This window comes from Macaca fascicularis, chromosome 11 (genome assembly GCF_037993035.2).
Source record: "Macaca fascicularis isolate 582-1 chromosome 11, T2T-MFA8v1.1".
Lineage (NCBI taxonomy): Eukaryota > Metazoa > Chordata > Mammalia > Primates > Cercopithecidae > Macaca > Macaca fascicularis.
The window spans coordinates 37,084,980-37,111,415 of NC_088385.1; the positions used below are offsets into that span (position 1 = coordinate 37,084,980).

The 26,436-nt window shown below is 36.0% G+C and overlaps 1 protein-coding gene across 13 annotated transcripts in view; it reads right to left on the reverse strand.

Moving 5' to 3' along the window:
* The window catches only part of CPNE8 (copine 8), a 240,112-nt gene that overhangs the window by 35,543 nt on the left and 178,133 nt on the right, over positions 1 to 26,436 (reverse strand). For 6 of the 13 annotated variants that reach the window (XM_074005898.1, XM_074005899.1, XM_065524020.2 and 3 more), the window contains 3 exons: positions 17,914 to 17,997; positions 15,277 to 15,323; positions 6,306 to 6,487 (listed from right to left, as the gene is read on the reverse strand). In XM_074005898.1, the coding sequence (XP_073861999.1) occupies positions 6,306 to 6,487; positions 15,277 to 15,323; positions 17,914 to 17,997 (313 nt within the window). Of the gene's footprint in view, positions 1 to 1,769; positions 4,042 to 6,305; positions 6,488 to 15,276; positions 15,324 to 17,913; positions 17,998 to 26,436 lie in introns of those variants that run through there. The other 7 variants (XM_074005902.1, XM_005570561.5, XM_045365011.3 and 4 more) reach the window with 4 other exon arrangements.

A 26,436-nucleotide genomic window follows, 5' to 3' on the forward strand; every position in this document is an offset into this window, starting at 1 on the left:
ACTATTATGCTACAAAATTATGAAATGCCAAGCTTTTTTACATTTTCTTTCTTTTTTTTTTTGTATGTGTTTGTGTGTGTGTGAGACGGAGTCTTGCTCTGTTGCCCAGGCTGGACTGTAATGGCCAGATCTCGGTTCACTGCAACCTCTGCCTCCTGGGTTCCAGGGATTCACCTGTCTCAGCCTTCCGAGTAGCTGAGATTACAGGCATGCACTACCAGACCCAGCTAATTTTTGTATTTTTAGTAGAGACGGGGTTTTGCCATGTTGACCAGGCTGGTCTCGAACTGACCTCAGGTGATCCACCCGGCTCAGCCTCCCAAAGTGCTGGCATTACAGGTGTGAGCCACCCCACCTGGCCAAAATGCCAAGATTTCTACAAGGCTGGGGATCTTAGGAAACTGGGTCAAATGTTACCAACTACTTCAATTTTATCATTCGTGAGAGAGGGATATATATCCACTTTTTTTCTTTTAATTTTGTCTTTTCTTCAAACATTTTTATTAACCCTCATACATTTTTGAAAGCATAAAAATAAAAGCCTTCTTTACATTATAAAACTGGTTGAATGACTTGGCTGAAAATAGAATAAAAAGATAAGTTTAATATTTAGCACAAAGCAGTTAGTGTTCTGATGTTCATCTGAGCCGACCTAGTTCACATTCCTTTAAGATTCTGTGGTGCTCTTTTCCCCTGATAAGGTATTAAGCTAATTAAAATTAAAGTTCATTACTGATTTTGGGCATATAAAAATGTATTATATATCTACCTTAAAGGAACAGTTACAAACTAGGGTAGTCCTGAGCTACTTTTATTTTTTAACATGTTGATTGGAGGTTTACATTTTGATGAAACTGTATGTTACCACTATTTCTCTGGAATTGAAACTATAAGGTCACCATTCTTCTCTTCTTTGATAATGTAAAGGTAATCATTAGATGTTCTATTCATCATCATGGAATGTTTAATGATTTCTGAATTAGTTCCAATGCCATAATAAGTTGCTCTAAGGTTCCCTCATACGTCTTAGATGATAAGAATATCTTACCACATAAAATTATGACTTCTTTTTAGCATATGCTCTGGATTACATCAGGATTATTTAAAATAATCTACAGCTACTAAAATGAGATTTTCTTCTTAATGAGAAAGTTGTAATGAGTTATAAAAAGAGTTTTAAGACTGTTACTTGCACACACATGTTTTTAGCGACACAATTTGCAATTGCAAAAATATGGAACCAGCCTAAATGCCCACCAACCAATAAGTGGATAAAGAAAATGTGATACACACACACACACCCACCATGCAATTCCACTCAGCCAAGAAAAGGAATAGAATAATGGAATTCACAGCAAGCTGGATGGAGTTGGAGACCATTATTCTAAGTGAAGTAACTCAGGAAAAGAAAACCAAATATTGTCTGTTCTCACTTACAAGTGGGAGCTAAGCTATGAAGATGCAAAGGCATAAGAATGACATAATGGACTTGGAGGCTGGTGGGGAAAGGTGGGAGGAGGGTGAAGGATAACACCGTGACCACTGCTCAGGTGATGGGTGCATCAGAATCTCAGAAATCACCACTAAAGAACTTATCCATGTAATCAAAAACCACCTGTTCCCCCAAAACTATTGAAATAAATAAAAATATTTTAAATGTGTTTAAAAACTCATTTCTTGAAGTAATTATGCAGGGAATCAGTTATTTCTTGTTAAAACAAATTAGAATAAGTCCAGGTGTGGCTCTGACACAAAAGTAAAACATAGGATTTTTTTTTTTAAATAAGCACATTTAATTTTGTTGTTTATTAATGAAGAAGGCAAAAGACGCCCTATTTCATATTTCAACAACCTAACTAACCTTTCCATTTATAAAATAATACATGTTAACTTGTAGAACACATAGAAAAGCATAAAGATCAGACTTTAAAATGATCAGTAATCTCACCACTCAGACTTAAGTGTGGAGGGGTGTCCAGCTCTTATCTATTTTTCCTCCCGTTTAGCTCCCTCAGGGATTGTGCTGAGAGTGTGGACTCAGCTCCATGCAAGAAGCCTGTCATTTCTGTTGCCGCCTGCAGCCTTTGACACTTTTCAGCAGGGCTAACAAGCTGACAAAATACTGAAAAGAAGCTCTTAGGGGCTGTTGCTCTACTCTGAAATGTGACTGTTGCTTACTGTGGGAAAAAGCTGAGAGAATTCTTCCTTTTATTCGATAAACAAACACCTATTGAGCTTCTGTTTTATATGCAATACAGTGTTAAAGACTCTTGGTTATTAAATTGCTGATGCCTACTTGGCAAAAAAAAAAAATACATACACATAAATATTAAATTGCATACATTTGTATAAATGCCAAAATAAGTGAAAAGCATGCAAGTGCATTTAGGTATTTCCCAGGAGAAATCACCTGGACAGGTGTAGCGTTTCTCTATTGGTCCACATGGAAGACCTTCTTGTAAGGACCACCGGCCACAAGCTCATCAGAAATATCTCTACCAGAACTCCGCACTACTGTGTTTTCAGTTATAACCCCAAAAGGAGTCATCAAGAATTATAATGAGAGGAGAGCAATGACCCATTCTTTTCATAACCATAAGTCTTGAAATGGTAATACTAGGAAATTCTTCCTTTCCTTTCCCATTCCTTTTTCTTTTCCCATAGTATGTCTCACATAAAAAGCTGGGATTTACTGAGACCTTTTCAAATGAGTAAAGCTTAAGTTCAACATCTGTGCCAGCAAAACTTACACGTTGGGGGTAATTTAAGTTGTTAAGAAGACTCCCTTGCTATCCAAAAGAATTATGTGAATTTGGTGAGATAAACAGGTTAATGTTAGAGAATATATATCACAAATTCATGCCATGGAAACGTGAGGGTTTATTAACACCAGGTAGTTCATGAAAGGCCAGACTGTCATGAAACTGAACTTTTTGTATTTGTCATTTTCTGTACCTAGACAATAGATACTGCAGTGATTTAAGATGAGCTTAACACAGAATATTTCAGCAAGAATCAAATCAAATACTATCTCACTGACAACCTACTTAACCCATATCTGCCTTATTTATCCAACAAAACAGAAGTGCTTTGAAAAAAATTAGAGTAATATAATCATATGGTAATACTAAAGTTGAGGCATTATCATCAACACAATCATTGTTTTCATCATCAATTTGAGAGACTACTTTTCATAGATTTAAAGGGGTATGATCTCTATTCCATAAATGTTCAAATTGGGCTCAAAGAACAGATTATGGTGTAAATAACAAAAAATATGTATCATTCCTTAGCAGTAGATATTTGTATAGTTTTGGTTACAAGGGGTAAATGTGGAGGTAGGAAAAGCAGAAAAGGAGAAGGAAAAAGGAAAAAAAAAATACACACTAGTGGAGGAAGAAATGTATGGAAAGAAAATTAATAAACCTCTCATTTAGCTTAACACAATTACTCCTTTTCTTAGGCATTAAAATAGCTCCTGACCTTTTTCCTGAGGCACTTCAGACTTAGAATCACATGAGTGATTTTCATGGTTTTATAAGTTTCTGGGAGACTTTAATTTTCTAAGACACAACAAAATCCCAACAGATACTCATTTTTATGACACTTGGAGTTTGGCATGTGGCCTATTTCATGGAAGAAAGAATTAAGCCCTCCAGCAACCTCTCCTGAAATCGTGTGGGTGATGGAATAGAAAAGTAAGAATAAATACAAAAATAAAAGTGTAGTTCTCCTCTTAAAACATTTGAGAAAGATGAAATCTTATATAAAAAGTTATATAAAGATACATATATCATGGTGTTAATATAAGCATATATCCAAGAGGTGAGATTACAGGTGCTTTTATAAGATGGGGTTTAGCTGTAGTTAAGAGCATGAATTCTAAAATAAGACTGACCTGGGTTCAAGTCCTGTCCTTTGGGACAATGGTCAACTTCTGAGCCTCTCAGTTGAATTATACAACTCCTTGGTGAACTTTTCTCACCACAGGTAATGAGATTGGCAGTTTCTAGAGCAGTGCAATGCGTCAGCATGAAGTATCTACCACATAGGAATTTTATGAAGATTATATAAGATAATGAGTATAAAGTATGTGACTCGATACTCAGTAAATACTCAGCATTGAGTCAAATACCATTTCACTGAAAACCTACTTCACCCTTGTCTGTCTTATACAAGAAAACAAAAGTGCTTTGAAAATTTTAAAGTAATATAATCATTAGGGAATAATGAAGTTGAAACATTATCATCAACATAATCATTCTTATTTTCATCATCAATGTGGGAGACTATTTTTCATAGATTTAAAGAGGTCTGATCTCTCATCTTATTCTGTTTGTGCTATAAGAGAACAGCTGGGATTGGGTAATTTATAAACAATAGAAATGTTCTCACAGTTTTGGAGGCTGGAAAGTCCAAGATCAAGAAGCCAGTAGGTTCAGTTGTCTGGTGAGGGCTGTATCCTCACATTGCAGAAGGTAGGACAAGCTGAGTAAAGCCTCTTTTATAAGGGCCTTAATTTCATTCATGAGGGCGAAGCCCTTGCAGACTAACTAGCTCTTAACGGCCTCACTTAATACTATTACATTAGCAGCACCTGAACTCTGGGAGGCCAGATTGAAACCACAGCAATATGGATCCTATATGTGTTTTAATTGGGCTCAAAGAACAAATTAATGCCGGGCACAATGGCTCACACCTGCAATCCCAGCACTTTGGGAGGCTGAGGCAAGCAAATTGCTTGAGCCCAGGAGTTTGAGACCAGCCTGGCCAACGCAGCGAAATCCCATCTCAACTAAAAATACAAAAAATAGCCAGGTGTTATGCATGCCTGTAATTCTAGCTACTTGGGAAGCTGAGGCACGAGAACTGCTTGAACCGGGGAGGCAGAGGTTGCAGTGAGTCGAGATCTCACTATTGCACTCCAGCCTGGGCAACAGAGCAAGGCTCTGTCTTAAAAAAAAAAAAAAAAAAATTAAGGCACAAATCCTTCCTTAACAGTACAGGTTGAGTATCTCGTACCTGAAACCAGGAGTGTTTCAGATTGTGAATTTCTTTCTTTGGATTTTAAAATATTTATATAATTACTAGTTGAGCTTCTCAAATCTGAATATCCAAAATCCAAATTGCTTCGATGAGTGTTTCCCTTCAGTATCTTGTTGAGTTCAAAAAGTTTCAGATTTTGGAATATTTACTTTTCTGATTTGGGAGGCTCAACCAGTGTATATTTGTATAGGTTTGATTACAAGGAACGACCACAGAGGCAGGAAAGGCAGCAAAGGAGAGAATTACAGAGACAGAGAAAGGGAAAAATTCAAGGGTGAGAAGAAACATATGAAAGGAAAATTAATAAACCTCATTAAGTTTAACACAATTATTTCTTTTCTTAGATTTTAAAAATTATGGTACATTACAAATAGCCACACATTCTTTGATACTCCTCCCATTGAAAAGTGAAGGTTAATTCCTCTACCTTGAACCTGGGATGGTCTTAGTAACTTGCCTGACCAATAGGATGTTGCAGAAATAACATTTTGGTACTTCTAAGAATATGATGTAAACATCCTTGGAGTTTCTGTCCTAGACTTTTAGATTACTCGCCCTGGAAAAGCTAGCTGCTACATAAGAAATCGTACTACAATGAGACCACTATACAGTTATGAAGCCCTCCATAACTACAGAGACAGGCCATATATAAAACAAGGGAGAGTTGTCCAGGCAACCCCAGTTTTTCAGCTATCCAAGCTCAGGCCCAAGACATGAATGAACATGAACAAAGAAGTCATGTTAGGAGACATATCAGCCCCAGAAGACATAACATGGAGAAGATCTAAGGAATTCAACAGACAGCCAGAACTAAGTTGAAAAATGTGGCCCCAATCACCAATTCCAGGCATCTCTAGCCATTCAAGTCACCTAAGCTGAGACTCCAGATACTGCAAAGCAAAAATGCGCTATCTCTCATTATACTCTGCTTGAATTCCTGAGCCACAAATCATAAGCAGAATAGAATGACATTGTTTGGTATCTCCAAGTTTTAGGAAGGTTTGTTAGCAAGCAATAGATAATCAAAATAGACCCCCTATTTGTAAATCAGGTGGGTGCACTTCAGGTAGATTTATGGCTAAGCTATTTAGCTGTCCTTTTTCCCATTAAGTTCACACTCCAAAGTCGCTTACTTACCAAAATTAAGCTACAGTCAGAAAAGCTTGCTACATGACTGACTAAAGAATAAGCACCAAAGCAATATTAAAAGGTCTAACATTAATTTTTCAGAACATCAAATCCTTTTGACAAATTCTTACCAGTGCAAATTCGTGAGATATCCTTCCATCTGGAGGCAGTTTTGCACCAAAACCTAGAGCTGGAAACATTTTATCACTGTCATAATCTTGAACGATTTCTCCCACTGCTTTTAGTGCCATACCATAGGCATTCAGTTGGTAAGGATTCATGTAGTGGAGGGAAGTGGGCTGAGCAGGGTTGCCTGATGACAGAACACATATTTCAAACATATGCAATTAGGCTAAATACATTTAACAAGATTTTTCTTAGTGTCTATTTCAGAACGAAATATTCAAAATTATGTCTTTCTGCCTATATACAGTGTGTCAAATCATTTCTTTTTGGATGGATATTAACATAGGAATATTTGTTACATTATATTAGACATATAGAAAGTTCTAAGATATGCCAAAGCATATGCAGAATTTTTCAGAAATGATTCTTATTTTCAATGCCACAGGCTATTTTTGAGTTTTTGTTCCGGTAGTATAAAAGTACTTTTGTTAATCTTATTTTATTATAATCTTTAACTTTTAAACAAAATCATGCGCCTTTAGCTTGAATCCTTATGCCTATGGCAAGATGACCCAGTAGATTTAATGGACTTCAATAATTACGAAGGCTTTGTAATGTTTTATCACCAATATAAACTGAATATTTGAGAAATATCCCAATTTAGCACTTAAAAAAGGGAAGCATAGTGATTTTCAAGTGCAGGCTGATTAAATATCTAGATCTAAAAAATTCTTCACAACTTTTGAACTAGACATTAAGCTAGGAGCCAGAGGCCAGAGTCAAGTCTTGCCATTTGTACGGCAGCCTCTATAAAATAAATCCTACCACTGTGTTTACCAGGAGGACAAAATGAGATTACATGTTTAAAAGTGATTAAAAATAATACAGCACCATAGTATTGTAAGTTGAACTGCTACAGTTATTATGGTCTGGGTCATCCAGAAGGTTCTGAATTTCAAAGTGCTTATACTGTGTAGGATGTTGCACTTGAATAGCGATGAAATTGACAGAAAGTGTAATGTATTAATATGTGCTACCACTCAAACACATTGAGATTCACATCAAGTTGCCCTAATTACCAGCATAAAGGCAGCCTGAAAGTCCATTTGGTTTCTTAAGTGAAAATGGAAAGTTAAATGAGACTAGACTCCTAACAGCACATAAAGCTCAATTTTACATTAAAGCATTGCCTGAGGAAGAAAAGGCTCAGGGCATAGTTTTTCTGATAAGAAAAAAAAATAATAAAAAGCACTTGAGATCCAAAGAGAAACAAAATAAAGATCTCCCTTTGGGTTATCTGACAGGTAATTGTACATATAATATTTTTGTCCTAAAAACAATTAATTGCACTTTTTTTTTTTTTTTTTTTTTTTTTTAAATATCTATTTCCAGGAGTTACCAGCATTCAGGGGCTGGCTCCACAGAACAAAATCACTAAAAAAGTATCTTCTGACCAAAATGGCCTAATGTTCCCCTCAACTTCACGAAACTTGTAGAAAGTTTCTTCTTGACTATAAGACCCTGATTGCTCTTTTCTTAGAGCTCTCACTTTAGAAAACTTGCAATTGTAAGTTTTTCCTCTGCCCCTTTGAGATGTAAATCTTCTATAACCAAGGAGTATCTTTCTCAAGGACACGGAAGGCATTCCTTTGAAATATAAACATCAAGAAAAACAGCAGCCCTATCTTCCAGTCTCCGTGAGAAGATAGAAGCCTAACTTCAATAAGCACCAATTAGCAAACAGAGATGGCCTAAGCACACAAACCAAGTTCCGTGCTAATGTCCTCCAGGACTTTTCCAGTAGCTCACCTCAGCAAGCACAAACACTCCCACCTTTTGTTTTGGAGTAGAGTTCAATTTTTGTCTTCTATTGTAATAGTCCTGACTCCTTTGCAATGGTCTTAAAGCCTTTCTTGCCTTTTTAATGTGTCCAGTGTGATTTTTTCTTTGACACTTCCTCCTAAAGTAGGGACTTTGCCAGTTGATCCACAGCCCAGTGGAATCAGATAAAAAATACCATTACTAAACTAAATGGTTATTTAACACAACTCTCATGCCTGAAATCCTAGCACTCTGGGAGGCTGAGGTGGGTGGATAGCTTGAGCCCAGGAGTTCGCAACCAGCCTGGCCAACATGGTGAAACCTTGCCTCTACAAAAAATACAAAAATCAGCTGGGTGTGGTGGCATATGCCTGTAGTCTCAGCTACTCAGGAAGCTGAGATGTGGGAGATCACTTGAGCCCGGGAGGTCAAGGGTTCAGTGAGCCCCTGATAGTGCCACTGTACTCCAGCCTGAGCAACAGAGCAAGGCCCTGTCTCAAAAACAAACATAAACAAACAAACAAACAAACAAACACTTCTCCCAACTCTCAAAGTCGCAAATATAGAAGAGTTTTAACCCAATGGTGAGAGTATGGCAAATACTTTTACTTCACTATGAAAACTGTAAATAAAAAAATACAATTAATACCCCAGAACATATAAACATTTTAACCTATCATGCATAGCTGGGCCCCTTGTACCCATACAAAGATGTCACCTATCTCTTTCCAGCATCTTCCTCTACGCCAGTCTCTTCACATTATTGCTAATGATACTTTCCCTCCCACCTCTACCTCTCAAGTTGCCACCCTGTCCTGAAATTCACCTTCTCCTCCTCCAACTTATGTCTCACACATACTAGACAACCCTCGTTGTTTATTCCAGCCCTTATTGTCTTTTCTCTTATACTGTTATGGATCTTGTGTTCTGTACCAAAAAAAAAAAAAAAAAAAAAAAAAAAAAGGCAATTTAAAGTATTGAGTCAACTCCTTGAGTCTGGGACAGTGTTTGTATTTCCTCTGTATCTGCAAAGATGCTTATAAACAATGAATTTGTAGTAGGTTAATAACATTGGGGCCCAACTAATAGCCATAATAATTATAACATAGAACCTAACATGTATCGACCACTTGATGCTATAGCTCACTTAATCCTTTCAACAAACTGACAATATAGATACTTTTATTATACCCAATATTATCAAAATTATATCTGATTTTGCTTTAGAGATGTACTATGCCTTTGTAAGAAAATCACAGTTCAATAGAATATTTTTAACAGTTTATTGGGATGTAATGACATAAGTTACATATTAACCATTTAAAATATATAATTCAGCTGGGCATGGTGGCTCATGCCTGTAATCCCAGCACTTTGGGAGGCCAAGGTGGGTGGATCGCTTTGAGTTCAGAAGTTCAAGACCAGCCTGGGCAACATGGCGAAATCTCATCTTTACAAAAACACAAAAATTAGCCAGGAGTTGGTGGCATGTGCCTCTAGTCCCAGCTACTTGGGAGGCTGAGGCTGGAGAATCGCTTGAGCCCTGGAAGTAGAGGTTGCCGTGAGCTGAGATTGCACCACTGTACTCCAGTGTGGGTGACAGAGTGAGACCCCCTCTCAAAAAACAAAACAAAATAAGACAAAACAAAGAACAATTCAATGATGGTTAGTATATTCTTAGTTATGTGCAATCATCACTATAGTGAATTTTAGAACATTTTCATCACTTCAAAAGGAAACTGTACCCATTAGTTACCACCCTAGCCCTAAATAATGAATCATCATCTTTGTGTCTCCAATTTGCCTCTTCTTGACAGTTCATAAAAATAGAATCACATAATATGTCATCTTTTGTAATTAGCTGCTTTCACTTAGCTGACAGATCTCAACTATCATCTATCTTGTATCATGCATGTATTAGTGCTTTATTATTGTTTATTGCACAATAGTATTCCATTGTATGGATTTTCTTTATCATTTACCACTTGTTAGACATTTGGGTTGCTTCCACAATTGGGATATTATGCTGTTATATATATTCACGTACGAGTTTTAGTGCTGATACATGTTTTTATGTCTCTTGAGTATATATCTAGGAATGAAATTGCTGGGTCATATGGCAACTCTATATTTAACAATGTGAGGAACTTAGCAAAGTGTTTTTCTAATGTGGCTGTACCATTTTACATTCCCACTGATACGGTTTGGATGTTTGTCCCCTCCAAATCTCAATGTTGGTGATGGGGCCTGGTGGGAGGTGTTTAGGTCATGGGGTAGGATCCCCCATGAATGGCTTGGTACCATCTTCATGGTAATGAGGGAGTTCTCACTCTGTTAGTTCATGTGAGAGGTGGTTGTTAAAAAGAGCATAGTACCTCCTCCTCCTCTCTCTCTCTCTTGCTCCCACCATGTAATATGCTGGATGCCCCTTTGCATTCCATCATGATTGAAAGCTTCCTGGGCCTCACCAGAAGCCAGGCAAATGCTGGTGCCATGCTTATGCAGCCTGCAGAACTGTGAGCTAAATAAACCTACTTTCTTTATAAATTACCCGGTCTCAGGTATTCCTTTACAGCAATGTGAATGAACTAACACAACCACCAACAATGTTAGGAGGATTCTGATTTCTTCATATCGTCACCAGCACTTGTTATTTGACCATTTTCTTATAGTCACCCTAGTGGGTATGAAATGATATCTCATTATAGTTTTGATTTGGATCTCCTGATGCCTAAGTTGGCCAAGAATCATTTCATGTGCTTATAGGCCACTTTATATATTCTTCTTTGGAGAAATCTCTATTTAGATCCTTTGCCCACTTTTAACATTGGATTATTTGTCTTTTTTATTGAATTGTAAGTTATTTATATATTCTAGATTCAAGTCCCTCATGAGATGTATGATTTGCAAACATTTTTTCCACTCTGGGGGATGTCTTTTCATTTTCTTGATAGTGTCCTTCAAAGCATAAAAAGTTTTGATTTTGAAGTTCATTTTATCTATTTTGTTGTTGTTGTTGCTCATGAGTTTGGTGTCTTATTTAAGAATCAACTGCCAAATCCAAGGTCATGAAGATGCAGCCCTCTGTTTTCTTCTGAGAATTATATAGCATTAGCTTTTACATTTAAGTATTTGATCCACTTTGAGTTAATTTTTGTATGTGAGAAGAGTCCAATTTCATGCTTTTGCATGTGGCTACCCAGTTGTCCCAGCACCACTTGCTAAGAAGACCAGTCTTCCCCCATTGCATTGTTTTGGTATTATTCTTGAAATCAGTTGACCTCAGACATCAGGGTTTACTTCTGCAAACTTGTATCCATTTCACTGATCTGTATAATCATCTTTATGCCAATAGGACACCGTCTTAATTACTGTTGCTTTGTAGTAAGTTTTAAAAGTGAGAAATATGACGACTCCTACTTCAATGTTCTTTTTCAAGTTTGCTTTAGCTCTTTTGGGTCCTTTGCAATTTCATATTAATTTCCATATGAATTTCCTCCAAAAAGTCCTTTCAGACTTTGATAAGGATTGCTTTAAATAAATTTCATGTTAATTTCCATATGAATTTCTTCCACAACATCCTTTCAGATTTTGATAAAGATTGCTTTAAATCTGTAGATCACTTTGGTGAATAGTGCCACCTTAACAGTGTGGAGTCTTCTAATCCATGAGCATGGCTGGTTTTTCTCTTTATTTTGATTTTTAATTTATCTCAACAATGTTTTTTTTTTTTTTTTCAGAAACTAGTTTGCACTTATCTTGTTTCAGAGTCGTTGGACTATAAGTTTTGCACTTCTCTTGTTTTCCATTCTTTTAACCATATTTGTTTATTTTATGAACAGGTATTCACAATTTCACAATCAGTATACTATAAAAAGACTTCCATAAAGAAGTTACTCTCCAATGTTCTTAGCTCACCTAATTGACTAGTGCTAGTCACCTTCCGTTAGTTCATTATGTATACTTCTAATATTTATGCATTTATATTGTTATGTGCCCCGATTTTTACATAAAGGGCAGCACACTGATAACTGATAACTCTGTTCTCTACTTTGGTCTTTTCATTTAACAATATATCTTAGAAGTATTTCCATATTAGTAGAAAGAATGGTCCACTTTCCTTTCTTCTCTCTTTTTCCCCTACCCTCCCTCCCTCCCTCCCTTCCTTCCTTCTTTTCCCTCATTCTTTCCTTTTGGTGGCTGCATAGTGTTTCATTCTGTGGCTAAACCACAGTTTATTTTACCAGTACCCAGCTGGTATACTCTATGAAGCTTTCTGATTTTTTTTTTTTTTTTTACAAATTACTATGAACTATGGCATTTTCTGTGAGTGCAGGTAATTCTGTATTACATATATTTCCAGAAGAAGAATTGCCAGTTACATTTATTCATAAGTATAATATTCCTTTTGATACTATGATAAATTGTTTTCTGAATTTCATTTTCTAATTGTTTCTTGGAAGTGCATAAAAGAACTGAGTTTTATATATTGATCTTCTATCCTGAAAACTTGCTGAACTTATTTATTGGTTATAGTAGATTTTCAGTGGATTCCTTAGGGTTTTCTGTATACAAGATCATGCCATCTGCAATAAGGATACTTTTATTTTTCCCCTTGTTATCTGGATATTTTGTATTTAGTTTTCTTGCCTAATGGCCTTGGCTACAACCTCCAGTATAATGTTGGATAGAAGAGGTGGGAGCATACCTTTGTGTCTTGTTTTTTATCTCAGGAGGAAAATGTCAAGCTTTTCACCACTAAGTATCATGTTATTTGTGGACTTTACATAGATTCCCTCATTGGATTAGGAAATCCCTTTCTATTTCTAGTTTGTTGAGTGTTTTTAACATGAAAGTGCACTGGACTTTGTAAAATGTGTTTTCTGCATCAATTGAGATGATTGTGTGGTTTCAGTGTTTTCTTCTATCGAAAGGGTGTTGATAATGGTTTGGCTGTGTCCCCACCCAAATTTTATCTTGAACTGTAGCTCCCATAATTCCCATGTGCCATGGGAAAGGCCCGGTGGGAGGGAATTGAATCATAGGGGTGGGTCTTTCCCATGTTATTCTCATGATAGTGAATAAGTCTCATAAGATCTGATGGTTTTATAAAGGGGAGTCCCCTTGCAAATGCTCTCTTGCCTGCCACCATGTAAGACGTAACTTTGTTCCTCATTCTCCTTCTGTCATGATTGTGAGGCCTCCCTCGCCATATAGAACTGTGAGTGAATTAAACCTCTTTCCTTCATAAATTACCCAGTCTTGGGTATCTCTTTATTAGCAGCATGAAAGAAGACTAATACAGGTGTGTTATGTTATTTGATTTTTCAATATTAAAAATCCTCTCATTGCAAGGACAAATCTTACTTTGTTAGGGTGTGTAATTCTCTTGGTATCAAGATAATATTAACCTCACAAAATGAGCTGGGAATTAACCTTCTTTCATATTTCAGAAGAGTCTGTGAAGAATTGGAATTAATTCCTCTTTAGATATTTGTTAGAATTCACCAATGAAGCTCCCTGGGCCTGGGTTGAGATTAACATTGTGGATAGTCTTCTAAAAATCACTAATTCAGTCATTTTACTTGTTATAGGTCTACTATGATTATCTGTTTCTTCTCAAGTCAATGTTTCTTCTCAAATCAAAAATGTTTGTCTTTTTATTGAATAAATTCTTTCTTATCTTAATAGTTGTGCTAGTATTTATCAGTGAACAAAATATAGTATTTTAAAGCGTTGGATTTTAGGTATTATTTCTTTTTGTTTGTTTGTTTTATTTTGTTTTGTTTTTGAGATGGAGTCTCACTGTCGCCCAGTTTGGAGTACAGTGGCGCAATCTTGGCTCACTGCAACCTCTGCCTCTCAGCTTCAAGCAATTCTCCTGCCTCTGCCTCCTGAGTAGCTGGGACTTCATGTGTGCACCACCATGCTTGGCTAACTTTTGCATTTTTCGCAGAGATGGGGTTCACCATGTTGCCCACGCTGGTCTCAAACTACTGACCTCAGGTGATACGCCCCCCTCAGCCTCCCAAAGTGCTGGTATTACAGGCATGAGCCACCATGCCTGGCCTTAGGTATTATTTCTATGTTCTGTATTATGCTGAATAAAACACGAGTAAAAATGATTAATGGAAACCACACTGTTGGAGAATGAACGTGACATGCAGTGAAAGCTGAATTAGAGTCTGGTCTTATCTGTAGTTCTAACTCTAGAACTAACAAGCCAAGTGTGTTTATTAGTAAAAATATTTCCTGGATCTGAGGGTCCTCACTTGTATAAGAGGAGGGTTCAATTAAGTGATTTCTAAGGTACTTTCTTCCCTAAAATTTCTTTTATTTTGTAAAATGTGAATCATTGTGAGATAAATATGAAATAAAGACAATATAAGGTGGGATCCATAGATATAATAAGCCATTTGAAAGAAAAAATAGACAAATATAAACTAGTGGCAACTTCTGGTAAAAGTTACATAATGAGGTTCACATTCTGATGATACATAATAACTAATTTCAAATGATTGTTCTGTTTGAAATAAAGTCGCTTCAACATAAAAGTCCACTATCTTTTTTTTCTTAAAAGGGTTAATACATAAATTATGAATATCCATACATGGACTGTTACATATCAGTCCCTCTAAGTGAATTAGATATTAATGTGTTAACATGAATAATTATTAAAAATTAATAATTGAGTAAATGTGAACCAACTTTATAAAGGACAGATATTGTTGAATTATATTTATATAAATTCATACATACAAAAGTACTATAAAAATGAGGATTATCACTTGATACACTTCAGAATTATAGTTATATAAAGAAAAGAACAGAGGGTAGGAGAATGGGTCAGAGATATACAATAGGCTTCAGTACATCTAAAATTTGTATTCTTTTAAAGACATGTAAAACAATGATAATATTTCAATATATAATAAATCTGAATGATACTATTAGCATTTTTCTTATATTATTTCTAGCCTTTTGTATATCTGAACTATTTCACAACATTAAAAAGAAAGAAAAATTTATGTATATTTTATATGGAAAGCTTCAGAAGTATATGAATATAGGAATAAATTAACACTCATGAAAATATAAATTTATATTTCATGTAATTGCTGATGATTTTTATCAGGGGATAACCAAACCACTCACCATTTGATGCTGTAAAATCAATAGCCACTGTGAAATTGATTTGCGTCCTGAAATAGAAGTAAACAAGAATCATTAATAATGAAACAACCTGATAAAAGGAGTTTCTTTTCCATTTGGGTTATATGTTTTAATGTCACTAATTTCTCAAACGTTAATTAAGAGCGATATATTACAGTACATATTGCATAGCATCAGAAAGGCAGTTTTACATGGTAAGAACTTGGCAAAAATGTATTTATAGTTACATATATTTATAGTCACATAAAATGAAAACTAAAGTCTCAGGAATAAAAGTAGCTCCTATTTTGGAGTATGATAACTAAGTAAGTGACTCATAACAAAGTAGTCAAAATGCAAATAATTGTTTTCCAGCCTCAATGCCACCATTTATTATTAATTTATCTGTTTCTAAAATTGTTCTGTAGTAATCATGAAATTAGCATGCCCTTAAAAGTGCTGCATTGCTAAAATCATCTCTAATAATGTCATTCCTTAAACTAATTCTATTTAACAATCCCCCAAACACAAGATTTTCTCCAGCATCCCTTCCTGATAAAACTCACAAGAAGCTAGGCGTTGAAGGAACACTCCGCGAAATAATAAGGGCCATCTATGACAAATTCACAGCCAACATCATACTGAATGGGCAAAAACTGGAAACATTCCTCTTGAGAACTGGAACAAGTCAAGGATGCCCACTCTCACCACTCCTATTCCACATAGTACTGGAAGAGCTGGCCAGAGCAATTTGGCAAGAGAAAGAAATAAAAGGCATCCAAATGGGAAAATAAGTCAAACCATCTCTCTTCACGGACCATACAATTCTGTACCTAGAAAATCCTAAATACTACACTAAAAGGCTCCTGGAACTGATAAATTCTGCAAAGTTTCAGGATACAAAATCATGTACAAAAATCAGTAGCATGTTTATACACCAGTAACGTTCAAGCTGAGGGCTAAATGAAGAATGCAATCCCATTCACAAGAGTGACACACAAAAAATAAATATATATAGGAATAAATCTAACCAAGGCAGTGAAATATATCTACCAGGAGAACCATAAAACACTTCAAAAGAAATCATAGAACATAACAAAAGAAAAAACATTCCATACTCATGCATTGGAACAATCAAAATTATTACAATGGGCACACTGCCCAAAACAATCTAAATATTCAATGCTATTCCTATCAAACTACTAACGTCATTTTTCACAGAATTGGGAAAAACTATTCTAAAGTTCCTAGGGAACCCAGAAAGAGCCTGAAGAGTCAAAGCAATCTTAAGCAAAAAGAACAAAGCCAGAGGCATCACATTACCTGACTTTTTAGTATAAGACTAACCAAAACAGCATAGCACTGGTACAAAAACAGACACACAGACCAATGGAACAGAATACAGAGCCCAGAGATAAAGCTGCACATCTATAGATATCTGATCTTGGACAAAGTTGACTAAAATAAGCAATGGGGAAATTTACTGAATAGTATTTTATTGAATAGCATCTATTTCACAAATGGTGCTAGAATAACTGGCTGGCCACATGCAGAAGAATGAAACTTGGCCCCTACCTTTCACCATATACAAAAATTATTAAATCAAGAAGGATTAAAGATTTAAGTATGAGACCTCAAACTATAATTATCCTAGAAGAAAACCTTGAAAACACCATTCTGGATATTGGCCTTGGGAAATAATTTATGACTAAATCCTCAAAAGTAATCATAACAAAAACAAAATTGATAAGTAGGACCTAATTAATCTAAAGAGCATCTGCACAACAAAAGAAACTATCAATAGAGTGAACAGACAACCTAGAGAATGGGAGAAAATATTCACAAACTATGCATCTGACGAAAGTCTGATATCCAGAATCTACAAGGAACTTAAACCAACAAGCAAAAAACCCAATTAAAAAATGAGCAAAAGACATGAACAGACACTTCTAAACTAGCCAACATACATGAAAAAATGCTTCACACCAGTAATCATCAGAGAAATGCAGATCACAAGCACAATGAGATAACATCTCACGTTAGTCAGAATGGCTCTTACAACAGTGTCAAAAAACAACAGAGGTTGGCCAGGCTGTGGAAGAAAGGGAAGAATGCTTATACAATGTTGGTGAGAATGTAAACTAGTTCCAGCCACTGTGGAAAGCAGTTTGGAGTTTTCTCAAAGAACTTAGAACTACCACTGGACTCAGCAATCCCATCACTGGGCATAAACCCAAAAGAAAACAAATCATTTTACCAAAAAGACACATGCACTCCATGTTCATTGCAGCATCATTCAGAATAGTGAAGACATGGAGCAAACCTAGCTGCTCATCAACAGTGGATTAGATATTAAAAAATGTGGTACATACACACCATGGAATGCTACACAGCCACAACAAAGAATAAAGTCATGCCCTTTGCAGCAACTTGGATATAGCTGGAGACCAATACCCTAGGCAAATTAATGCAGGGACAGAAAGCAAACACCACACATTCTTCCCTATAAGTGTGAGCTAAACATTGGGTACTCATGGACATAAAGATGGCAACAACAGACACTGGTGACTATTAGAGGAGAGAAGGAAGAAGGATGTCTTGAGAGCTGAAAAATGAACTGTTGGGTACTATGCTCAGTACCTGGGTGACGGGATCATTTGTACCCTTAACCTCAGCATCACACAATATATCCAGGTAACAAACATGCACATGTAACTCTTGAATCTAAAAGAAAAGGTGAAAAAAGAAACAAACAGGATTTTCTTTTGTTTTCTTCAGAAATGAAGTATTTCAGACACTAGTAGTCTCCCATTGCTCACAGCATTTCTCTGTGTGTTTTTGTGTATGTGTATGTGTATGTGTGCATGTGTGTGTGGTGTATTTACAGATATAGATAAATACAGATATGTAGTGATTGATGAAATATGTTACAAAATGCTCCTCAACTTGCAGTGGGGTTACATCCTGATAAATCAACCATAAGTTGAAAACACTGTAAGACAAACGCATTTAAATACCTTACCTAAGGAAAGTCATAGTTAACTCTAGCCTATTTTATTGTGCTCTGAATGCTTCCATTAGCCTATAGTTGGGCAAAATAATCTGGCAACACAGTACACTTTGGAGTTATCAGTTGTTTACCCAGTGATCCTGTGGCTGACTGGGAGCTGTGGCCACTGCCCAGCATCAGGAGAGCATATCATACTGCTTTTCTTTCTACTGAATGCATATTGATTTTGCACCATGGTAAAGAAAAATCTTGTTGAACTATTGTAACTTGGGGACCGTGTGTGTGTGTGTGTATATATATGTGTGTGTGTATGTGTGTATATATATGTGTGTGTGTGTGTATACATATTTCAGCACATGGTTGTTACCCAAAGTTATTTTACTGAATTAGTTTAGTTTTTTTTTCTGATGGAAACTAATGAGGTGGTGGCATTCACATAAGAAATTCACTTTTTTGAGCATACCTATGACTCTATATGTAATTCCATCTCTTTCTTCCCAGAGAAAATATACAAACACAAATACATGACAATGCTATAAATACTGTAATAACCTGGAATCACATTTAATCTACAAAATATGTTTAATTAAAAGTAAATCATCTGAAAACGAGTACCTTATTTTTTTTTAGCAACAAATTACTTTTGATCACACAGCACAATTGATTTAACACTTTGAAGTTTGGAACTATTGGATAAATAATGATGGGATTTAAATAAAGCAATCTGATTCTGCTATTACAGCATAGGGTCCCTTGTAGTTCTCTTTGTAAAAACTATAGTGATATTTCCTTCTTTCTCCAAATATCCAGCCTGGAAAGACCTAAATGCAATGCAGGTATTGAATCAAATTCACACATTGTTTTTTTTTTCCCCTACGGAAACAACAACCTTTCTTGCTTACATTTAACAAAAACTAGTATAGATTCCCTTTATATGAATAGTTATATGGTATTTTTTTCTCAGAGCAGAAATCAGGTTTATAGGCTAAGAATATAGGCTAATTTGGAGCATAATACTAACCAGCATGAACCTAAGTGAGTACAAATTTTAAAAAAAAGAATATAGTAAGACTTCTGGGAGAACATTTTCAGATAAAAGCCCCTTTGAGGGACTGAAAAGAACAATCACCATCAGCACACTGCTTTGTCATGCTGTGGTAGGGAGAGAAATGACTGTGACACACAGCAGTATGGTAGATTAGAAAGGGTGTGGATTTTGAATCTGAATGAACTGGGTTTGAGTCCCAGCAACCCAGTTGGTGACCTTAGCCAAATTTCAAAACTCTTGGAGGGCAGGTACCTGGACCATAGAAATGAAGTGAGAACTGAAAGGAAACAACATGAGATATTACATACATGTTTTATTTTACACACATAATATATATACATATATCATAAGATATTCACATTATATATATCACACATTATATATAATGTGACGTTACATGGCTACTACCAGTTAACCACACAATAATTTTAAAGAGAAGATACTATCATCTTCTTTTTACAGAGAAGGAAATCTATGCTTACAAAACTTAATAATTTCCACACCAGTAATAAACAAGAACACTGGAATTTGAATTCACATTCAACTACAAAGACCATAATCATAACCTCTATACTAATCTGTTTCTCCAGTTAAATATTTGCAAACTTCCTGGCTATAATAGGCACACAATAAAGGATATGGATTCTATTATTAATATTATGCTGCAATCCTGGAAAAAATTCTACATAGATGTTCTTAATGGTAAAAAAAAAAATCTGGATATAATCTCATGCTTGGGCAAATTTTTCCTTCTATCAAATATGTTATCAAATATATAAATAAAATAATCTGTATATATTCTTTTTTGTTATTTTATTCAAATAACACCTCATTAGGAATAAAAAATAACTTTGAGCTTTAAGAATATATGTTTTAACAGACTATAAAGATCAATTTGGAAGTCCAGTCTTTGGTTCAATGTCAATACACTGTAGGAAAATACACATTATTATCTTGATTCAACTCTCTCTTGTAACAGCATCTGCACAACGCTTTCCACATATTGAAACCTCATGGTATTTGCTGGACGAATGGATACATTTGTTTTATGATTGTTTCTAACTTTTTCTCCAGCGTAGCCCAGGATGTGTGGCATAACCTTCAACTTCCTAGAAGCACTGGTTGCAGATACAAGACTTCAGTAGTCATAGATGCAAAGGTCCTCTCAAAGCCAAAGTTGTGCCTACCAAAGCTATAAAGAAAAGTTATGGCTATTCACTAAAGACCCATACATAAGCGTTAAAAAGAAGGAGAGAGCAGAGGCCAGGCACAGTGGATCACACTTATAATCCCAGCACTCTGAGAGGCTGAGGTGGGAGGATCACTTGAAGCCAGGAGTTCAAGACCAGCCTGGGCAACATATTGGGACCCAGTCTGAATACAAACTTTAAAAAATAACCAGGTGGGGTGGTGTACACTTGTAGTCCCAACTACATAGGAGGCTGAGGTGTGATGATTTCTTCAGCCTAGGAATTTGAGGCTGCAGTGAGCTATAATTGCACTATTGCACTCCAGCCTGGGCAACAGAGTGAGACACTATTAAAAAATGAAAATAAAAAGGAGCAGATATTTAGAATTAAACTCACTTACTAAAACTATAAATAGCTAAACTACATTACAAAACTATGTAGACTATGTACAACAAAACAATGAACTGTAGAAAAGAAGAAAAGAAAAAAAGAGGGAAGGAAGGTAAGAAGGAAGGAAGGAAGGAAGAAGAACGAAAGGCAGGACCAATGAGCACTGTTGAAATCCAGGGCACTTTTTGTATCTACAACTACTGAAGTCTTGTATCTGCAACCAATGCTTCTAGGAAGTTGATGGTTATGCTACACATCCTAGGCTACCCTGAAGAACATGTTAGAAACAATCATAAAACAAATGTGTCCACTTGCCCAGTAAATACAGTGAGGTGGTTTCCAATATGTGGAAACTTATACTCTTAAGCTTAAGTATAAAAGGTGGATGCATTCGTTTAGCACTAAATGATAAATAAGACCATTTGGTAATTACAGTGCAACATAGACACTCAATGAGTAAAGCAGAATCCTGAAGCATATTTGATGACTGATTGATGACAAGATTTGGTTAATTCTTTGTCTCATTCTGCATGTCAGGAAGAATCTCTCGCCTTTATTACTTTGAATCAGCAGCAGCATTCAGCTGAGAAGGAAAATACCATGGCTTACTAAATAAAGCAGCTCATGGTAGCGATGGTCACTAGGCTAACTACTATCATACCATTGAGATTTTTCTACTTAGAAAACCACAGTTCAACAACGATTTATGGAGCACCTTCCAACGGCCAAGCACTGTGCTGTAGGATCAAGAGAAACAGGAGCAAATGAAACACCATTCTTGAACTCACAGGGCAAAACTCCAGTTTTATATTGTTAAAAAACAATGACAAAGATAACACAGCATTTTATCACTGAATTCAAAATCAATAGCATAACCTAAAACTCACCTGCACATTTACTGTGAACATCAGTTTGTTCAACCCCATGATTCCTAAGGGTTTCCATTCATATTATAATACATACTTATCAAATCAAGTGCCATACTCTATGTATTTAGAAAATAATAACTGATAAAAATTTTAAAGAAAGTTCCTAGCAATACTATAACCTCAAGTTATAAAACAGGTTTCTTGAAGACTTTAATAAACAATCTGTTATGAAAGTAAACCAAACAACATTTCAGTCAGTCAAGTTGTTACCCTTTTTCATTCTCTAATATTGCTTGAAGCCTAATGTTAGAGGAAAAAAATCAATCATGTGTCAAAGTAAAAAAAAAAATCCAAATTTATACAAGATTACTCCTGACAGAATATTCATAAACAATCACATTTAAATCCTCGAAACATCTTGTTTAGGAAGTGTTACTTTAGCTGTCATTTTATGTTTCAGAAGCAGAAAAGACAGAAGGATTTCATAAAATCCAGTTAGCAGCATTATATTTTAGAATATAAAAAAGTTATGCCTGCCAAATTGCATGAGTTAGTACTAACATCTCATGAGACTTCCCAATACATATGTCCTAGTACTACTAAAATATGCACTTGGAAAATGTCCCTATTTTACTCTACCATCTTTCCAAAGCTGTGAATGACAGAGAAATCAGATGTCAAGCTGAGAATAATTTACTAGAACAGCAAAGACCCACAGGAAACAAGTATATATGGGAGTATCAAAGAAAACTAGACACACATGTACACATACAGAGGGTAATACCATCTTACACGTGTTTTCTACAGCTGTTATTATGAATTCATTACAGAGAACTAACAAAACTCTGATGGGGATGTGCATAAGGCTTGTTTTCCTTTCTTACCAATTTCAAATCTGGTTCAGTTGCACAAAGCGAACTTCGTAAATTATACAATGAATTTCTCACACTCCTCTTTAAATTAATCTTGACAAACAGATTCAGATCCACTAGCTGTTGGTATCTAGAACTCAAAAATGTAGTTGGGATGCCCATCCAACAATAATATTCCTCTCATTCTTTCCATGTTGGTATCAGGACTATGCTTCTGCCTTGATTTACCAATATGCATTCTAGTTCACATTTTGGTTATGGAACACGTCCTGAAGCCCTGGTGCACTTGCCTCAAACATTGTCATCCATCCTAACCCTTCTTGACCTTCTTTCACCATGGGCTAAACTCTGAGCCCTTTTCTGTCTTGTCTTCTTGCTTTTCTTAAAAGTGGTTCAACTACCTGAATGGCAATGCAGACAGATGCCTGATTCCAAACTTTGCTGCATCTTCAAAATTCTAGCATCCCATGCCCATGAACTACTCAGTGAATTAAGATCTTGCCAAGTAATATATCCTAGAATGAGGGCAGGTTTTGAGATGCACAAATGCAATTCAGATATAAATACCTTCACTTATGATTCATGTGACCTTGAGAAAACTATTCGACCTTCTGCAGCTCACTTGTAAAGAATTATAAAACCTTCCTTGGATTGTTGCTGTGAGGACCATAAAAGCACCTGTCCTTTAGAAGGCCCATTAAGTAGTTGATTCATTATTATCACGATTACTGATACTAGTTTTTCAGAACCTGAGTTTAGCATACTTCTTTGAATACTGGATTGTATAATGCTTATCAAATTTCTGGGTCTACCAGAGGTTCGGGTTATTTCTCAGTATCTGACCTTCCCATGTCAGATTTCCTTTCCTTCACACCCACTAATAAGGTCCCAACCTGCCCAACCCAAAACTGCACTATGAATTTATGATCTAACCTTATTAGGTGTTATCTAGGTACTTCCTCAAACAAAATTCTACTGCATGAAGTAATTGTAAACTTTGACTTTTGCCTTATTTTCTATCCTTTCTTTCCTTCACACACTCTGGATTCCTGGGGATCAGTGAAATGTCAAAAGTAAGAGTAAAAAAAAATAACTGGAGACAAGAGATATGATTCCTCAACTTTTTATTCTTCATTCTTACTGAATCCAGTTTTTACAAATCAACAAAACTTTCTAATTTCTCTAGACTTTGAAGATTGATTTCTATATTTTTTCACACAATAATACTACTCCAAAATACAACTTCACAAGGAGGCTAGCTTATCTTCGTGCAACTCAAGAACACCTTATCAAAAAGGTATGCAAAATTGCTAATCTTTTTTCTAACCAATAGTTAGAAAATATATGTGACATAATCAAAATAAGCTAACAAAATAATCAACCCCAAACCGAAAATGTAAGCACTGTCCATCAAAATCCCATTTAAAATGAGGTAGGTGCCAGAGACGTAATGCCTGCCTAGTAGGAAGATAGTGAACTCTTGAGTCATATAGACTGGAGTTTGAATCCCAGAATCACCACTAGCTAGCTAGTTGTGACTCCTTGCAAAACTATCAACTCTCTGGGTCTCAGTTTTCTCATGATAGATAGGTAACAACCACTTTGAAGGAGACTTCTAAATGTTAGAAATAAAACTCTAAAGTACTTGCACATAGCAAATACTCTACATGCTGGAAGACGAATTCCTTGAGTAACCCATGCCATTTTCTCCTGGTTCACAATAATCCTCTTCTCTGTTGGGTCAGAAGAGAGTTCCTTCTTTATATTAACATAAATTTATCTTTCATTAGTCCTTCCTGTAATGTGGGTTAGTGATGTATCAAGGGTGGGGCAATGAAGCTCCAACCAGTACAGGCAGTAGAGGGGTACACTGTCTGTACAGAACTTAAATATAGTAATATATCTTGTGCATATGCAAACTACATTTTAATATCACCATACACTAGCAATTCTAAGCAATGTCAGTGACAAACTTTTTCCCACCCTACTACCTCCTGCCTTTGGTGAGCTACTGTTTTTATGTATTTCTGTTTCTCCTGCTCCCAGCCCCCAACCTTTTAATTGCCCTCAACTATGAAACTATTTTAGAAATAGCAAAGTGTGTTGTTTACAAAAGAATAATTTCACAGACGTAGATGATAAAATTTTGTTCCTACAAAAGTTTCTAAGTTTCAAAGAAAAGTTATATGTTTAAAGAGGAAATTATTAGCACATCATCAGGAGGGAAAGATGTAAAGTTGTTTTTCTAGTATTAATAATAGTTTTACAAAAATTCATTGCTGTTGCATCACTCAATTCTTTCAGTTTTCACTGTGTGTGGCTAAAAGTGCACACTGTAACCAAGCAACGTAGCTATGAAACTGCCCAATACCAACAGAGTGTCAATATTTGGCAAGATTAGTGCTAGCCCTGATGATGAGACATACCTGAAGAGTTTCCTTTGACTTTGAAATGGAGGACTCTGAAAAAACTTATCTGCAGCATAACATAAACTGGCAACGAAATCACAATCATAAAGTATGTAACTAGACATCTCTATGCTTTCCAAGTATACATTTTTTTTTTTCCAGATGGAGTTTTGCTCTTGTTGCCCAGGCTGGAGTGCAATGGCACGATCTTGGCTCACTGTGACCTCTGCCTCCCGGGTTCAAGCGATTCTCCTGCCTCAGTCTCCCAAGTAGCTGGGATTACAGGCATGCACCACCACGCCTGGTGAATTTTTGTATTTTTAGTAGAGACGGGGTTTCTCCATGTTAGTCAGGCTGGTCTCAAACTCCCGACCTCAGGTGATCCGCCCACCTCGGCCTCTCAAAGTGCTGGGATTACAGGCGTGACCCACTGTGCCCAGCCCAAGTATACATTTTAAATGTACAAAAATGAGAATCAAACCTTAACCAAATCAATGTTTATGACAGTCTTCTTAATATTCCTAAAAGTTTGTTTTCTAGATCTTACTTTAGATGAGTTCAGTTTCGATATGATAATGTTTCATGTGAAAGTATTTATAGACGGCAGAATGGCTTTGTTTTTATTAGATTTAACCCTACTCAGCACCGCAGGGTTTAGCTTTCCACTAATTTGATAAATGAAAGTACTTGGGTGCCACAACAAAAAGCATTATAAAAATCCTAGACATGTATATTTCATTTTTGAATAAGAAATTGGATTAATGGAAAAAAAAACTTTATAGTGTTGCATGTTCTGGCAAAATGTGCTCCCTGAAGCAACATATCCAATGCAATGACACTTTTTTTTTTTTTTTTTTTAAGAAGAGGTCTCGTTCTGTTGCCAGGCTGACTGCACGTCAGTAGCATCATCATGGCTCATAGCAGCCTCAACCTCTTGGGTTTAACAATCCCTGCACCTTAGCCCACTGAGTAGCTGGGAGAACACACATGTGCCACCACACCCAACTATTATATTTTTTAATTTTTATGGAGATGCGGGCACATTATATTGCCCAGGCTGGTCTCACACTCCCGGGCTCAAGAGATTCACCTGCCTCAGCCTCTCAAAGTGCTGGGATTACAGGTGTGAGCCATCATGCCCAGCCTGACACCAATTTTATAAAACTAAGTTAAATGTTTTACAGAATTATTTCAATTGTTCAAGTATTTTTAAGTAAAAAAAAAAAAAAAAAAAAAAAAAATCTGTATAGGGCCTGTTGATGAAGGAACTTACTGATATTCAACTAGCCTCTACAATAAGTAGTATCAAGAGGCCCACTTCAGTCTTTAAGATTAGCTTATGATAGGTAGATAGTGCTTTTAAAAAATTTTTCAAA